The 15,022-nt window shown below is 39.3% G+C and overlaps 1 protein-coding gene across 14 annotated transcripts in view; it reads right to left on the bottom strand.

Moving 5' to 3' along the window:
* Positions 1–15,022, bottom strand: part of LOC135238005 (B-cell receptor CD22-like) — a 93,280-nt gene that overhangs the window by 53,901 nt on the left and 24,357 nt on the right. The window contains exon 5 of one of the 14 annotated variants that reach the window (XM_064305708.1): positions 8,098–8,996. The exons of the other annotated variants lie outside the window; for them this stretch is intronic. Coding sequence (XP_064161778.1) covers positions 8,933–8,996 — 64 coding nt within the window. The 3' untranslated portion in view covers positions 8,098–8,932. Of the gene's footprint in view, positions 1–8,097; positions 8,997–15,022 lie in introns of those variants that run through there. 14 annotated transcript variants of the gene reach the window in all.

Genomic DNA, 15,022 nt, shown 5'->3' with positions numbered 1-15,022 from the left:
ATCACTGTGTGATAATGTAATTATAACTGATTTCTCCTCCACTGGTCAGTGTGCCTGCTTTACTCAGTGTCTTACTGCTGTGAAGTTACCCAAAGACACTCAGGAGATACTGACTCTCTGCTCTGTGTGTCTGAAGCTGAGATGCACTGATATACTCACATTGCACATCAAGACTTTTAGGAGGAGATCTGTTTCTCCCAATCGCAGTCTCTGCCTCACAGTAGTATTCTCCTGCATCCCGCAGTGTGATTCTATGAATGGTATAACTCCGGTCTGATCCTCCCCATGGGGATACAGCTCTATTATTTTTATACCAGGTGTATCTGTGCACTGGTGGGTTGGCATCGCTGCTGCTGCAGATCAGAGTCACTGAACTGCCCTCCACTATTTCACCAGAGGGGCTCACTGATACTGAGACGCTCTTCGGAGGATCTGAAAGAGAAAATAACAGGTCCTGCAGTTTTAAATAAAAGTCACACTGAGGTATTCTTGGGAGCATCTAAAATCATTAGAAAAATGTGCTAAATTCCATATAATTTCTCACTCACTGTGTTGCGTCTCAAAACACTAGCAGAGACATTTCTTTCAAAGTAATGTTTATAATGGAGCTGAAATCTCACAGTGTGATGTGGAGGGGTGGTGTGGTTAGGGCATCATCTGCAGGCAGAGTGGGAGCAGTATAGCTGGCTTACAACCACACCTGTTTGCAGTTACAATTGATTGGTAATGGTTTATATGCTCTGCCTGCAGTGAGACCGGGGTGCTGGAATGAGAGATGCATGTGGGAGCGGCATGCCTTCTAATCCCCGTCCTTATCGTGTGTGTTTTGTTTTGTTTTTGTTTCCGTGCTTTTGGTATCATGCGCACAATAAAGCCTTGGTGCCTCCAACAACGACGGATTGTGTGGTTTGTGGGGAAAAGGACTGCAGAATCTGTTACAGTAAATATCCCAGTATATCATGCATTGTTACAAAATGAACTGGATATACTGTAGCTTTGTATGGTAGTTGGATAATGACACAACAAAATCAAGTTTTCAAAAGTGAGAGCAGTTTTTAGATATGTCCTTTTTTAGCATGTTCATTAATAATGATAACTTCATTTTTTAAAAGTTGAACAGCTGCATGTGGTACCTATTTTGCCCTTTGCAAACTGAAAATGACTACAGGTTTTACTTAAGACATGTCAGTATTATCAGACTCATCACTGTGTGATAATGTAATTATAACTGATTTCTCCTCCACTGGTCAGTGTGCCTGCTTTACTCAGTGTCTTACTATTGCAATGTTTCCTAAAGATACTCAGGAGATACTAACTCTCTGCTCTGTGTGACTGAAGCAGAGATGCACTGATATACTCACATTGCACATCAAGACGATAGGAGGAGATGTTTTTGTCCCAATCCCATTCCCTGCCTCACAGTATATTCTCCTGCGTCCTGCAGTGTGAGTTTTAATGGTTACCTGCCTCTGGGCCTCCGTCTCTGAGGAGACAGCTCTATTATTTTTATACCAGGTGTAGTTCTGCACTGGTGGGTTGGCATCGCTGCTGCGGTCAGAGTCACTGAACTGCCCTCCACTATTTCACCAGAGGGGGGCACTGATACTATGACGCTCTTAGGAGGATCTGAAAGAGAAAATAACAGGTCTTGCAGTTTTAAACAAAAGTCACACAGAGGTATTCTTAGGAACATCTAAAATCATTAGAATAATGTGCAAAATTCCATATAATTCTCACTCACTGTGTTGTGTCTCAAAACACTAGCAGAGACATTTATTCAAAGTAATGTTTATAATGGAGCTGAAATCTCACAATGTGATATGGAGGAGTTGGGGTGGTTAGGGCATCATCTGCAGGCGGAGTGGGAGCCAGTATAGCTGGCTTACAACCACACCTGTTTGCAGTTACAATTGATTGGTAATGGTTTATATGCTCTGCCTGCAGTGAGACCGGGGTGCTGGAATGAGAGACGCACGCGGGGAGCGGCATGCCATCTAATCCCCGTTCTTATCATGTGTGTTTGTTTTGTTTTGTTTTTGTTTCCGTGTTTTTGGTATCGAGCACACAATAAAGCCTTGGTGCCTCTAACAACGACGGATTGTGTGGTTTGTGGGGAAAAGGACTGCAGAACCTGGTACAGTAAATATCCCAGTATATCATGCTTTATTACAAAATGACCTGGATATACTGTAGCGGTTTGTGGTAGTTGGAAAATGACACAGCAGAATCAAGTTTCAAAAAGTGACAGAAGTATTTAGATATGTCTTTTTATCATCTTCATTAATAATGATAACTTCCTTTTTTTAAGTTGAACAGCAGCAGTGGTACCTTTTTTTGCCCTTTGCAAACTCAAAATGACCACACGTTTTACCTAAGAACATGTCAGAATGATCAGGCTAATCATTGTATGATAATGTAATTATATCTGATTTCTCCTCCACTGGGGCAGGTTGACTGCTTAACTCAGTTTCTTATGCTGTGGAAGTTACCCAAAGACACTCAGAAGATACTGACTCTCTGCTCTGTGTGTCTGAAGCTGAGATGCACTGATATACTCACACTGCTCATCAGGACCGTTAGGAGGGGAGATGTCTGTCTCAATCTCATTCTCTGCCTCACAGTAGTATTCTCCTGCACATACATACACACGCACACACAAAAACAAAAACGCAACACACACATTTGTACATACACCCAAACATCCACACCGTACACACACGCACAGATGTATGCAACACACACACAAATGCCCCCAAATACACGCATTACACACACACACACACAGAAAAACACACTGCTCAGAAATGGTTTCAAAAAGATGTGTTGGCAATATGACAAATAAGGGATTCAATTAACAAAAACTTTAAAGCAAGTGGAACCAAAACCTCTCCAAAAACAATGGAACATCAATAATTGTACTTGTACTCCCAATACTAATGATGTCAGTAGAATGGCAGTAGCCGCCGATCAATGTGAGATTCGCAAGGAAAAGGAAGTCTTGCTTAGTAGCTAGCTTTGCTAGAATGCAGTAGCAAAACAAAGTAAGTTAAGAGCAAGGTCTGCATATGCCTTCGGCTGAAAAACTGTTAAGTTTTGCTTGCAGTGAAAACAAACTGTTTTCATTTAAAAACGTGGACCCGGAATACTTGTGTCGTCATTCAAAGGGAATGCAAACATGCACAATCAACAGCTCCGATATCTAGTACAGCCACAATATTTTATATATGCCTCTGTCTCAGTTTCAATGCTCAGTGTGAAGAGGAAATTCATCTTATAAGTTCTATTTTTTCCCCTCTCTTTTCCCGATGAGGGGATTTTGCACTGCTCTAAATTAATGTACAGTAGAACATTATTTATAAAAATTATATACATTCCTTAAAGCAATTTAAATGTATTTACTTTGGCTTCTGATTGAGATAATGAAGAGAGACTAATAAATAGAAACACATGCTGATAAATACTTTATATGTAGACTGAAATATCAGAAGTACATTTGGAAAAAAAAAAAACAAAACAAACAATTTTACCTGACACGGAGAGGACGATTACCAACAAGGTATTGAAGAGCATGGCTGCATCAGATTGAAAATATTTATCCAAATACACATATACAGGTCTTGATTATTATTTACACTGTTGAAAATGAAGAGCAGAAACAAAGACTGCCAGAGTATTCTATTCATTTTCAGAAATAGCAGAATAAAAAATTACTACACAAGCACACACAGTGAGTTAATGTGCTGCTAATGCCTAAAAATGCTTTGGGTTTTATGAAGAGCTCACAAAGATTCCAGAAAGCAGAGACTCAAACAGCCTTTTACTTGATGAATGATATTTGTACGGAAGGGGCCTGCAATCATTTATAGTCCGAAAATGCATTTATTTTATATTTGATTACAGTTCAATGTTCTTGCACCACAAAATACTGTGAACGTAGTTTGACTAAATTAAATGATATGATGAATGCCACTTACCAGGAGAGAGTCCTGTTTCTGGCCTCAGTGGCTTGCTAATGAGCCATTAGTATTAAACAGCCTTGCAGACAGAGCAGTGTGGCTGAATATTATCGCAAATAAAATGCTTCAAAAAATAAATATAAAAGTGTAATGTGTTAAGTTCTGATTCCTTCCTGAAGATCATTTCACATTTTTAAAATTTTTTGGTACAAGAGTTTGAATAAAATATACAGAAACGTTTGCTTTGTGTCTGGACTGGACCAGTAGTGCCTTTTTCAAAAAGACTGGGTAATTCTAATTTTCTTTGCCCCCACTGTATTATTGTAAATTCAGATGTTAATAATTATGTTATTTTGTTTATTATGCTTATAAAATAAACATAACTACTATGTTTTTATAAAAACGATTCCGGATTATAACAAAAACTGTTGCTAAGATCTTTAGGCTTTGCCTATTTCAATACATCCATCAATCCATCCATTATCAATACCAATATCCTGAGCTGGAGCTGGTGCTGGAGCCTATCCAAGCATGCATTGGGCGAGAAAGGGAGGAATACCCCCACTTGGACAGGGCTGCCAATCAATCGCAGGAACACACACCATTCACTCACAACATTCAAAACCTATGGGTAATTTAGAGTCTCCAATTGGCTATTTGTATGTTTTTGGACCGTGGGAGGCAAACCGGGAGTACCCGGAGGTACATGCAAAACTCCAGACAGAAAGGGCCCCAAGAGGAGATTCAAACCCAGTGCCTTTCTTGTGTTTGGGGGGACAGTGCTACCCACTGCACCACTGTGCCACCCCTATTCCAAACATGTACAGTAGAGGTTAAAATAAAAGTGACTGTAAAAGGTGTGATTTGGCCATCAGGCACAGGTAAACACTCATACATTCAGGGGCCCTATACAAAATCCTTACCTAAACCATTATTTAATTCAGTTTAGTAAAGACTTCCAAGAAATTCATCTGAAATGTACATACGGACTCATCGATTTTAATATTTGCCCATTACAGGTAGATGAATGTATTGCATCCATTATCCCTCCAGGTAAATTTTACGGCCACAAACAGCATGCTTTATCATTGCTACCATACATTGCTCAGTCGTGTTTAAGTTTCATGCATCGGATTTTTAACATGAAGCTGGAACATCCAACAAAACGCTGCGTGAATGGTTGGCCCTATAACCCTCTTATTAACATAAAGATTGCACACATTGTACTCACAGAAGATGAAAGGAGTGGACAGGCGTGTTTACGATCTTTGTCGTGATGGCCAGCAGTGCCGGTATGGTGGTTTGGGGGGGTCCAGAGTGTGACTCTGGCCACAGACAGTTAAAGCGCTGCTCACTTCCTGCAGCCTGTTCTTCTTATTTATTCCACATCTCAGGTTCGTGGGGTTGGAGCAGCGCGGTTCTGTGGTGATGTTCATGTGACCTTTTAGAACTTTGGGTTTTGCTTTGCCTGTATATACGGGTCTTCATACAATAATTAGTTGCGTTTCAATGCTGATATTTCATAAAGATGACTTTTACTACCTACGCCTATTGTATAGAATTATTATAGTATCGTTCAAAGAGATGAACTTGATTCCCACGTGAAATAAATGGAATGCAGGCAAAAAACATGATGGCCACTATGAAGAAAATAAGATAATATTTTTCAAACAGAGGTTCGAGGTTCACAGTGTTTTACAATGCTCAAATAAACCTTAATACATTGATACACAAAATGAAACAATGTATGTAAAGAAAACAAATATAAATATGCATTCTTTCAAATATCTAAAAACCAGACAGAAAATAAATATGTGATCAATAAACAAGGCAATGTAAAATTAAGTACTAAAAACTGTTTTAAAAAATCTTTGGGCCTTTACCTTTAAAAGTGACTTGAGTTTGGAGATTTAATCTGCGCAGACTATAATAAAATATAATGTAATTAGACATTTATTACGATTAGACTGTAATATCCCTTCAGACATGGGCCTGGGGGGACAATGCAAAGGAGGACGCGCGCACACAAACCACATTATTTCAAGAAAAAACTTAGTCTCACAAAAGTTTAAATGATGGCAAAATCTATCATTTTCTTCAGGAATAGAGCACACCAGTAAATGCAGTTTTTACAGTTCTGCCCATTTTATGAAGCCAAAGAAATCTACTCACTCGTGTTGCAGAGCTGTGAATAAACAGGAACTTCAGATAATTTCTATGCTTACTTTCAAAGCAGATTTAGGTAAAAACAAATGAAAAAAGATTCTGATCAGCCCCAGAATCCCTAAACCAAATTCAAATTAAAATTCAAAATAACTTTATTATCCATTAGGAACATCATTTGTGAAAAAGCGTCAGTGCATGCTCGCACATACCCGGGCAAACGACAAACACAGATATCAACATACAAGTGTAGATTAAAACAGATGTCCGCTATAGGGCATCTAAACAACGTATGTGATCGTGTGTACAATTTTGATTGTCATTTCCTGTAACATATGTCTTTAATTTTTGCTTTCCCAGCTATTGAGTTAAACAGGTTAAATCAAATCATAGTAATTTTAAATAGATTTTAGCTTCTGAAAGATATTGTAACCTCTGTAAACTGGCATTAATAAGCAGAACTGAAGTAAATAATTTTTTTACCGTGGCAGAGAGAAGGGCTTACAAAAATACTGTTGAGGTTGTTTAGAGCATGGCTGCATCGGCCTGAAAAATATATATAAAAAAACATAACTTATTTTATTTTCTTTTGTTTTTTAAGCCATAACCAAAATTCCACAAAAAATCACTGATATTAAGCATTTAACAGATAACATGGAAAGTAAAAAATAAAGAGTTACTTTCAGAAAAAAAATGATCTTTTTTTTTAAAAAAATTTTCATTATTATTATTTCATTTACATTATTTTAATTTAAGAAAGTTAATTTACTGTTTTAACTAATGCTGGGGCATGTTTTTCCCACTGGTCACATAGCCACCTTTCAGCAGGAGAGAGACTGATCTCCATTCGGATCACTAGATTAGCACAGAATAAGCACTCGCTGTAATCCGTAGATCAGAGAACAACACTGTACTTTAATTTCCCCACTGTTTAAAAAAATGCAAAAATTTTAGCTTGCAAAAATCAAAGATGTCTTTCTCAATTTCTATCAAGGCACTCTATTGAATAATGTACATAATTTTACAACTCAATGAAAAAATGTGTTAACAGCCATTAAGAATAAAACAGCGCTAAATCATGCACTTACGCTGGTAGAGGAGGTGTGATCTTAACGGTTTTCAAAACTGTCTGAAACGGCCCTGTGACAGGCTCTATTTCTGAACAAGGCAGACTGACTGTGATGAATGCAAAGCTTTAAGAATAGTAGTTTCTATTTGTAAATATTTATCATTTTACTTTAACCAGGAGAGTCTCGTTGAGATTCAAATCTCTTTTTCAAGGAGTGTCCTGGCCAAGACAAGCAGTAGCTCACGCAGTATAGCATCGTTGAAGAAGACAATATAAAATCAAATTATGGACAACAAAGATTATTTTAAAAGAATGTAACTTCACTGTGTAACTTGACATATACAGTTAACAGTAGTTTAAAAGCCAGAAAATAGAGGGAACCATGATCCAATGCGAATGACAATATTTTGCTGCTGTAGCCTAGCGTTTAACCCCCAGATCATTATTAAGATTGCACTTACTTTTGCAGAAGATAAAAGGAGCGGACAGGCGTAGTTATCTTTGTGAAAGTATCACGGCTCTGGTGCCTCAAAGCGGGTACTGTGAGGTGCCCCTGCTGGCTCTTTTGTGCAGAGCGGGCGCCGCTGTGGGTGAAGCTGCCTAATTTCAGGCGAGAGCCACCCTGACCACAGACAGTTAAAGCGCTGCTCACTTCCTGCAGCCTGTTCTATTCTTATTTTATTTCACACCTCAGTTCAGCTGGGGTGGAGCAGCGCTGTTTCTGTGGTTGATGTTCATGTGACCTTTTAGAACTGTGGTTTGGCTTTGCCTGTTTTTACGGTCCTTCACACACATTATTAGTTGCATTTCAATGCTTATACTTCATAAAAATGATTTTTACTACATACAGCTGATTGGATTATTGTATCTTTCACATTTCACAGAGATGAAATAGATGCCCACACGTGATTAAAATGGAATTTATTTGAATATAATTATATTTATTTATTTTATAATATTATTATTTATCTATTTTTTTGGAGGCGGGGGGGGGGGTGGCAGGCAAAACATGATGGCCATATAAAGAAAATAATGATAATCTTTATCAAAACAGAGGTTCAAGGTTCACAGTGCTTTACAATGCTCAAATAAATCATAATATATTGATACACATAATAAAACAATGTATGCAAATAAAACAAATAAAAAGATGCATTATTTCAAATAGCTAAACAGACAGAAAGTACAAATGGGGTCAATACAACAAGGCGATGTAAAATGTCAAACTAAAACACTGTTTTAAGGTATTTTGGACCTTGCCTTTAAAAGTGACTTTGGAGAATATAATCTACATTAATGTGCATTATAATCTTCCCATTCAATGTGAGATAATACATACGCGTGTACATGAGTTATGAGCGTGTGTGTAACAGAGTTATATAAACGTGTAACGGTGTCACAGGAGCATGTATGCAGCAGGGTTACATGAACATGCATGTTGCAGCAGGGTTACATGAACATGCATGTAGCAGCAGGGTTACATGAACATGCATGTATGCAGCAGGGTTACATGAACATGCATGTTGCAGCAGGGTTACATGAACATGCATGTTGCAGCAGGGTTACAGTACTTTGGGAAAAATCCTCCACCATCAGCTCATTATAAAATGGATAATCTAGCAGAGACAGACAGCAGTTCTGTGAAGTTAAAGACAAAAAGAGACTGTTTCACCCTGATCTCCATCATTTCTCATTCTCTGCAGATTCTCTCCTCTGTGTGTTTTAATCCCACACTGAGGCCTCGTCAGCTCTCTGAAGCACAGAGTTTGTGTCGCTGGCTGCGTTTGTCACTCCCTGAAGGCTCTGCTCTGAGGTGAGACACAGGAAGAGACTCAGTTACACATAAGTGCGCCTCCAGTTACACTGTTAAAAGGGAACCAGAGTGGCCACACAGTCCCTTGCATTCCCTATCCACTCTGTTGTCCCAAAAAACAGATTCCTGTGTTGACTTAGTGGATTATATATCACAGAATCACTTGAAGATTTTACATTACAGAAGTATATTTTTCACATGTTAAAAAATCATACTAAATAATATCCACAGATACAATTACAACATATTGAGAGTTAAGTGGGGAATATTCCTCAATAGTTTTAACCAATAAAAATATGGAGGAAGACTGAAATTGACTGCATCACACAGTGATGAACTGGATGAACTGTAACTTGCCTGGTGTGTATCTGTGCTTTGTGTCTTCTGCCCAGCACAGACCTACTGATTTTGTAGTTTCATAAAAATACAGCATGTACACAGAACTGTCCTTTGCTTTTCTGAACGGCTGGTACGGTTATAATGGTGAGAATATCCAGGCGTGAACTTGTTATTTACAGTACGAGAGCGTCTGCTCCTCCCTCTCTCTCTGTTGGTGCTCTTCTTCCTGCTGAAAAGGGGGAAGGGGAGGGGGGGGGTGAGTACAGACCTTCAGGAGCTGTGGATCAGCCATCCCAGATGATATTTTGCCAAAACATTCCTACCTGCTCCTCTGAATTCAGCAGCAAATTAGTAAAAATACTGCATACCTCTCTGATAGCTAATGGTGAATTTCTATAATCATGTCTTCTCAGTGATGATTGGTACCCAGATGCTTTTGCATTGCAAACATTTACCTTGTGCACACCATGATAGCAAAGAGTGCAAAAGGCACTGTGATTCCAACAACCCTCCATACAAGCGCTGTCCAATCTCCTGCTGTAAATAAACAGAGATAGAATTTCAGTTGACATTTATATTGCAGAGACTACATTCCAGAGTCATGAAAAATAAGTGCATGCATAAATGTAGGAAGGTCAATGCAACACTCAGAAAATCAATTAAATCACAGTTAAACATGAGTTAGGTGTGTGCTTTGGCACACACCTTTGGTGATGGCTGCTTTGTAAAATCCGTCTTGCATTACGTTGTTATGAAATATTCGGTTGTCATTCCGTTTTAAATTACTAACGCTGGTTTTGCGATAGGGGATGAATCCCACATGGGGGGCCCCCTGGTGGCCACGGGGGCCCTAAGCAGCCGCTTAGTTCGCTTATGCCTCGGGCCGGCCCTGCATGCATTATTTCCCAGTAAAACAGAAGATGGGCAGACACTCACATTTCACATTGACTGCAGGGGAAGAGACTCCTCCTGTAGCACAGGAGTAGAGATCTGTATCATCAGTGATGGCTACACTGAGGGAGTATTATACTCATAGGGCACAACTTCTCCATTCTTGTAGCAGGTAAAGGTTGGGCTGCCACTCAAAGTGCAGGTGCTGCTACAGGTCAGTGTTCCTCATTCTCTGTCACTTTCACCTGAAGACCTGCATACAAGAATAAACATGATAAAAAAAAACATTCTGTTTCTATTAGAAAATGATTAGGTGTTAATAGTATATAAAGCAAGTTTAGAATTGCCTGTAACTGTCAATGAGACTCCAGGATGACCAGTATATTTTCCACCATAACAGTCGGTCAGGAACCTGAATCGGTATGTTCCTGAATCAGTTACTCTCAGTTGGTTTATTCTGAAAGTGCAGTCACTGTTCTGATTCCCCAGGTACTCCACACGGTGCGAGTACTCTGGGTCCTGGGACAGATCCTCAGGCTCCTGTGGCTTGTTCTAGTGAATAAACCAGAATGTTTTCTGCACTGTGTGAGATGTGGGATATGAGTAAGTGCAGCTCATGTCTACTGAAGACCCCTTTAAGGCACAGATTCTCTCAGGGGTGTAAGTCACTCCCCATCCCGTCTGGCTCAGAACACCTGAAAAATACAAAAACACACACACACACACGCAGAACACACATACACGCACATACACATACACACACACGGGCGTGCAACACACACACACCACAGCACACACATACGGGCGTGACACACACACACATGCACAAACATACACACGAAACACATGTATACATTCACATACACACACACACACGCGCACACATACGCAAATGCACGCGCACACACACACACACACAATTCACGCACGCACACACACAAACACACTGCTCAGAAATCTTTTAAAACACAGATGTTTTGGCAACATGACAGATAAGGGATTCAATTAACAAAACTTTAAAACAACTGCACCTAACTTCTCCAAAACTATGGAACATCAATAATTGTACTTGTATTTCAATACTAACTGATGTCAGTAGATGGCAGTAGCCACCAATCAATGTGAGATTCGCAGGCAAAGTGTGAAGAGGAACTTCATCTTCTCTCTTTTTTTCCCCTCTCTTGAGATGAGCGATGTTGCACTACTCTAAACTAATGTACTGTAGAACATTATTTTATATGAATTATATACATTCTTTAATGCAATTTAAATGCATTCACTTTTGTTGCTTCTGATTGAGTTAATGAAGGGAGACTAATAAATAGGAACACATGCTGATAAATACTATATATGCAGACTGAAACATCAGAACAAAAACACACAAACAATTTACCTGACACAGAGAGGACGATTACCAACAAGGTATTGAAGAGCATGGCTGCATCAGATTGAAAATATTTATTCAAATACACATATACAGCTCTTGGTAATTATTTACACTGTGAAAATGAACAGCAGAAACAAAGACTGTCAGAGTATTCTGTTAATTTGCAGAAATACCAGAATAACAATTACTACACAAGCACACACAGTGAGTTAATGTGCTGCTAATGTCTAAAAATGCTTTGTGTTTTATGAAGATCTCACAAAGATTCCAGAAAGCAGATACTCAAACAGCCTTTTACTTGATGAATGATATTATTATGGAAGAAGCAGCAATCATTTATAGTCCGAAAATGCATTTTATTTAATATTTGATTCCAGTTTAATCTTCTTGCACCTCAAAATATTGTGACGTAGTTTTGACTAAATGAAATAATATGATAATACACTTACCAGGAGAGAGTTCTGATCTGGCCTCAGTGCTTTGCTAATGAGCCATTAGTATTAAACAACCTTTCAGACAGAGAAGTTTGTCTGAATATGATCGCAAATGAAATGCTTCACATTAAATATAAAAGTAGAATGTCAGATCTGTCTCACTTCCTGAAGGTCATACACATTTTTCGATTTTTCGTCAAGCGTAAAATATACAGAGCCCTTTTGCTTTTGTCGGGACTGGACCAGTATTTTTTAAAAAAGACGGGGGTAATTTCTTTTCTTTCCCCCACGTTTTTTAAAAATTAGATGTCAATAATTATGTTATTTTTGCATATTACCCATAAAATAAACATATCCATGTTTAAAAAAAATGATTTGATTACAACACAAACTGATGCGATCGAGGTTTGCCTTATTCAATCATCCATCAAACCATCCATTATCTTTTCCCCCTTTCCTGAGCTGGAGCTGGTGCTGGACCTATCCCAAACATGCATTGGGGAGAGGCAGGAAACATCCCCAGGTCTCTCAGTTTGGGGATCAGCCCTCTGTTCCCGGGAAATGGAGAGGGGCACGGGGCCGCCCCCCGGGCCTTGTCCGGGGGTGCGGGCACTTGGGAAAAGTCCGCCGCCTCCTGCTCCCTCAGTGAAAAGACGCGACGGGGCCCCCGCCCCCGCCCCTATCGGGTGTGTCAACGGCGTGGGGTTTTCCCTGGGGTCCTCTGGGGGAGAGTTCGTGAGCTTCCTCGCCTGGGGCCCTTGAGACTCCCGGGGGCGACCCTGTCACTGGTGTCACCCCCCATGAGGTCCGCCCCTTTCAGTCCCGCTAAGCCGGTTTCGTGAGGGGTTGGCCCGGGGGCCCCCCGCGCCCCCTCGGCTCATTGGTGGGGAGCCTGTTTTTTCAGGGCTCCGGGTGGGAGACGAGTGGGCAGGGTTTAGTTTTCATTGACTGGGGGGGCCATGGCCCCGAGGAGGGGTTTTGGGGTTTTTGGGGGCATTTTTTACCCTGGGGGTTTTTGGGATTTTAGGGTGGTTCTGAGGGGCCGTCTGGGGCCGCTCCTTTTAGGGGGGGGGCCCGGTCCCTGTCATTTTTCTTTGGGTTTGGTAGGGGCCTTTTTCCTTTTTGGCCCAATTTTTTTGAAGGGGCCTTTTCTTTTTTTTAACTTCTTTTTTCCTTTTTTTTGGAAGGTTTTTTTAAAAAAATTGGGTTTTTTTCCAAAAACCCGGGTGTTAAGGGGTTTTTCTATTTCAGGGGTTTTTTTTATTTTTCCCCTTTCTTTACACTCTCAGTTTTTTTATGAGACAGTTTTATTATACCCCTTTTTTTCTGTTCGGTTTTGCCCTTTTTGGCTGGGTATTTTTTTGTTAGTTTTTAAAACGGGGGACTTACCCCCCAAGGGTATATTATTCTGTTCTGTCTATTTTGAATACCCCTTGTCCTTTAGTCTTATCACCCTTTAATGGGTGACCTTGTCCGTTCCGGGGATATTCCCCCTTGGGTATTTATTTTCTGTTTGTTTACTTGTCCCTTCCTCTAGTCTTTAAACCTTGTGGTTCTCCACCCTTGTGGATAGCTTTGTTTCCCCGTTCAGCGCGCTGGTTACCCCCCCCCATCACACCTGTGGGATTTTTTTTAAAGTACCTGTTTAGTGCCTTCCCTACAGTTCTATTCCATAAAAACCCCGGGGGAACACCTAAGTCCCGGTTTATTTAAAAATTTTAAAGCATGGTTTTATTTTTTTGTTTATTGAATGATTTTTTAAAAAATTAAAGGGTATGCTCTGAAATTTTAATTTGTATAAAAAAAAACACTAAGAATGTGAAAAAAAAATTACCCATGTGAATTTATACTCAAAAGATGGGATCAGTTTTCAGTAATAAGCAAATATAAACACAAAATGTGCCAAAAATGTTTAAAAGTAAATTTTTTAAAGTATTAAAAAAAATAAAATTTTTTAATTAAAATTTTAAAGCCAAAATTTTCAGTATATTGGCCAGAAACATTCAGCAATGATAATTGGTTTTTCAGCCCCTCTGTAATACTTTTGTGTCAAAAGAAACTAGCTGTTTTCATTAAATTTGATAAATGCCAAGGAATATCCATTTGGGTACATCTTTGCAGACCCAATAACCAAGTCATCCCGGTCATTTAAAAGGCCCGTTTTTGAGTTCATGAGGAGAGTTTATGTTCACTGGGTTTTTTAAATACTTTTAAATGTATCATCCAGTGAAGGAAAAGTTTGGGTTCTACCGCTTGAGGATTACTTGCAGACAATTTTCTGTTTAAAGTTCAAGAAAAAACACAGTCTCACACATTAAAAAAAAAGTCCAAATTTAAACCTGATAACCAGCATTGGTCCACAGTTTATGAAGCAAGATTCTTCCTGGTTTTTTTCCCTGTCCAGTTTTTGGGGTGCTGTAGAGAAAACAGCCCTTCCCTTTTGGATGGGAGGTGACCTGCATGGAGAAAAAAGCCATTTAGACTCTATTAAGTCAAACCCTTCTCATTTCCAAACCTGCCTGAGCCTTTAACATTTAAAACCTTCAACAAAACACAAGAAGCCGCCCCAGACAGTTTTTGGAATTTGGAAAACATTACATCACTGTGAGTCCACACAACAAGGAGATGAAAAAAGGAAAGTTTACAAGCGAACAAACCAAATGTAAAACTAGATCAGCGGGAAACAGTTCTATTACCCGTTTTTCTTTTACCAGGCGAAGTTTACAAAGCACGGAGAGATTAAAATTTTAAAATTGAACTCTTTGGGCTGCAACAAAAAAAAACCAAAATATAGAAATAGTTGCATCAAGGCAACACCCGGTCCTCAACACATAAATTATAACTGTTACAGATGTAGAGAATACTGAACTCAGAAAAGCTATTTGCATTTTTTCTGAAATCTCATTTGTATTTTGTTTCAGGGTTTGTTTTGTACATGCTTAATGACCAAGTGTTATGGGTGACGTTTTT

Source organism: Anguilla rostrata, chromosome 1, assembly GCF_018555375.3.
Source record: "Anguilla rostrata isolate EN2019 chromosome 1, ASM1855537v3, whole genome shotgun sequence".
Taxonomy (NCBI): Eukaryota; Metazoa; Chordata; class Actinopteri; order Anguilliformes; family Anguillidae; genus Anguilla; species Anguilla rostrata.
Note: the sequence above shows the minus strand (reverse complement) of the source record. Positions and strands in the feature narration are given on the sequence as shown.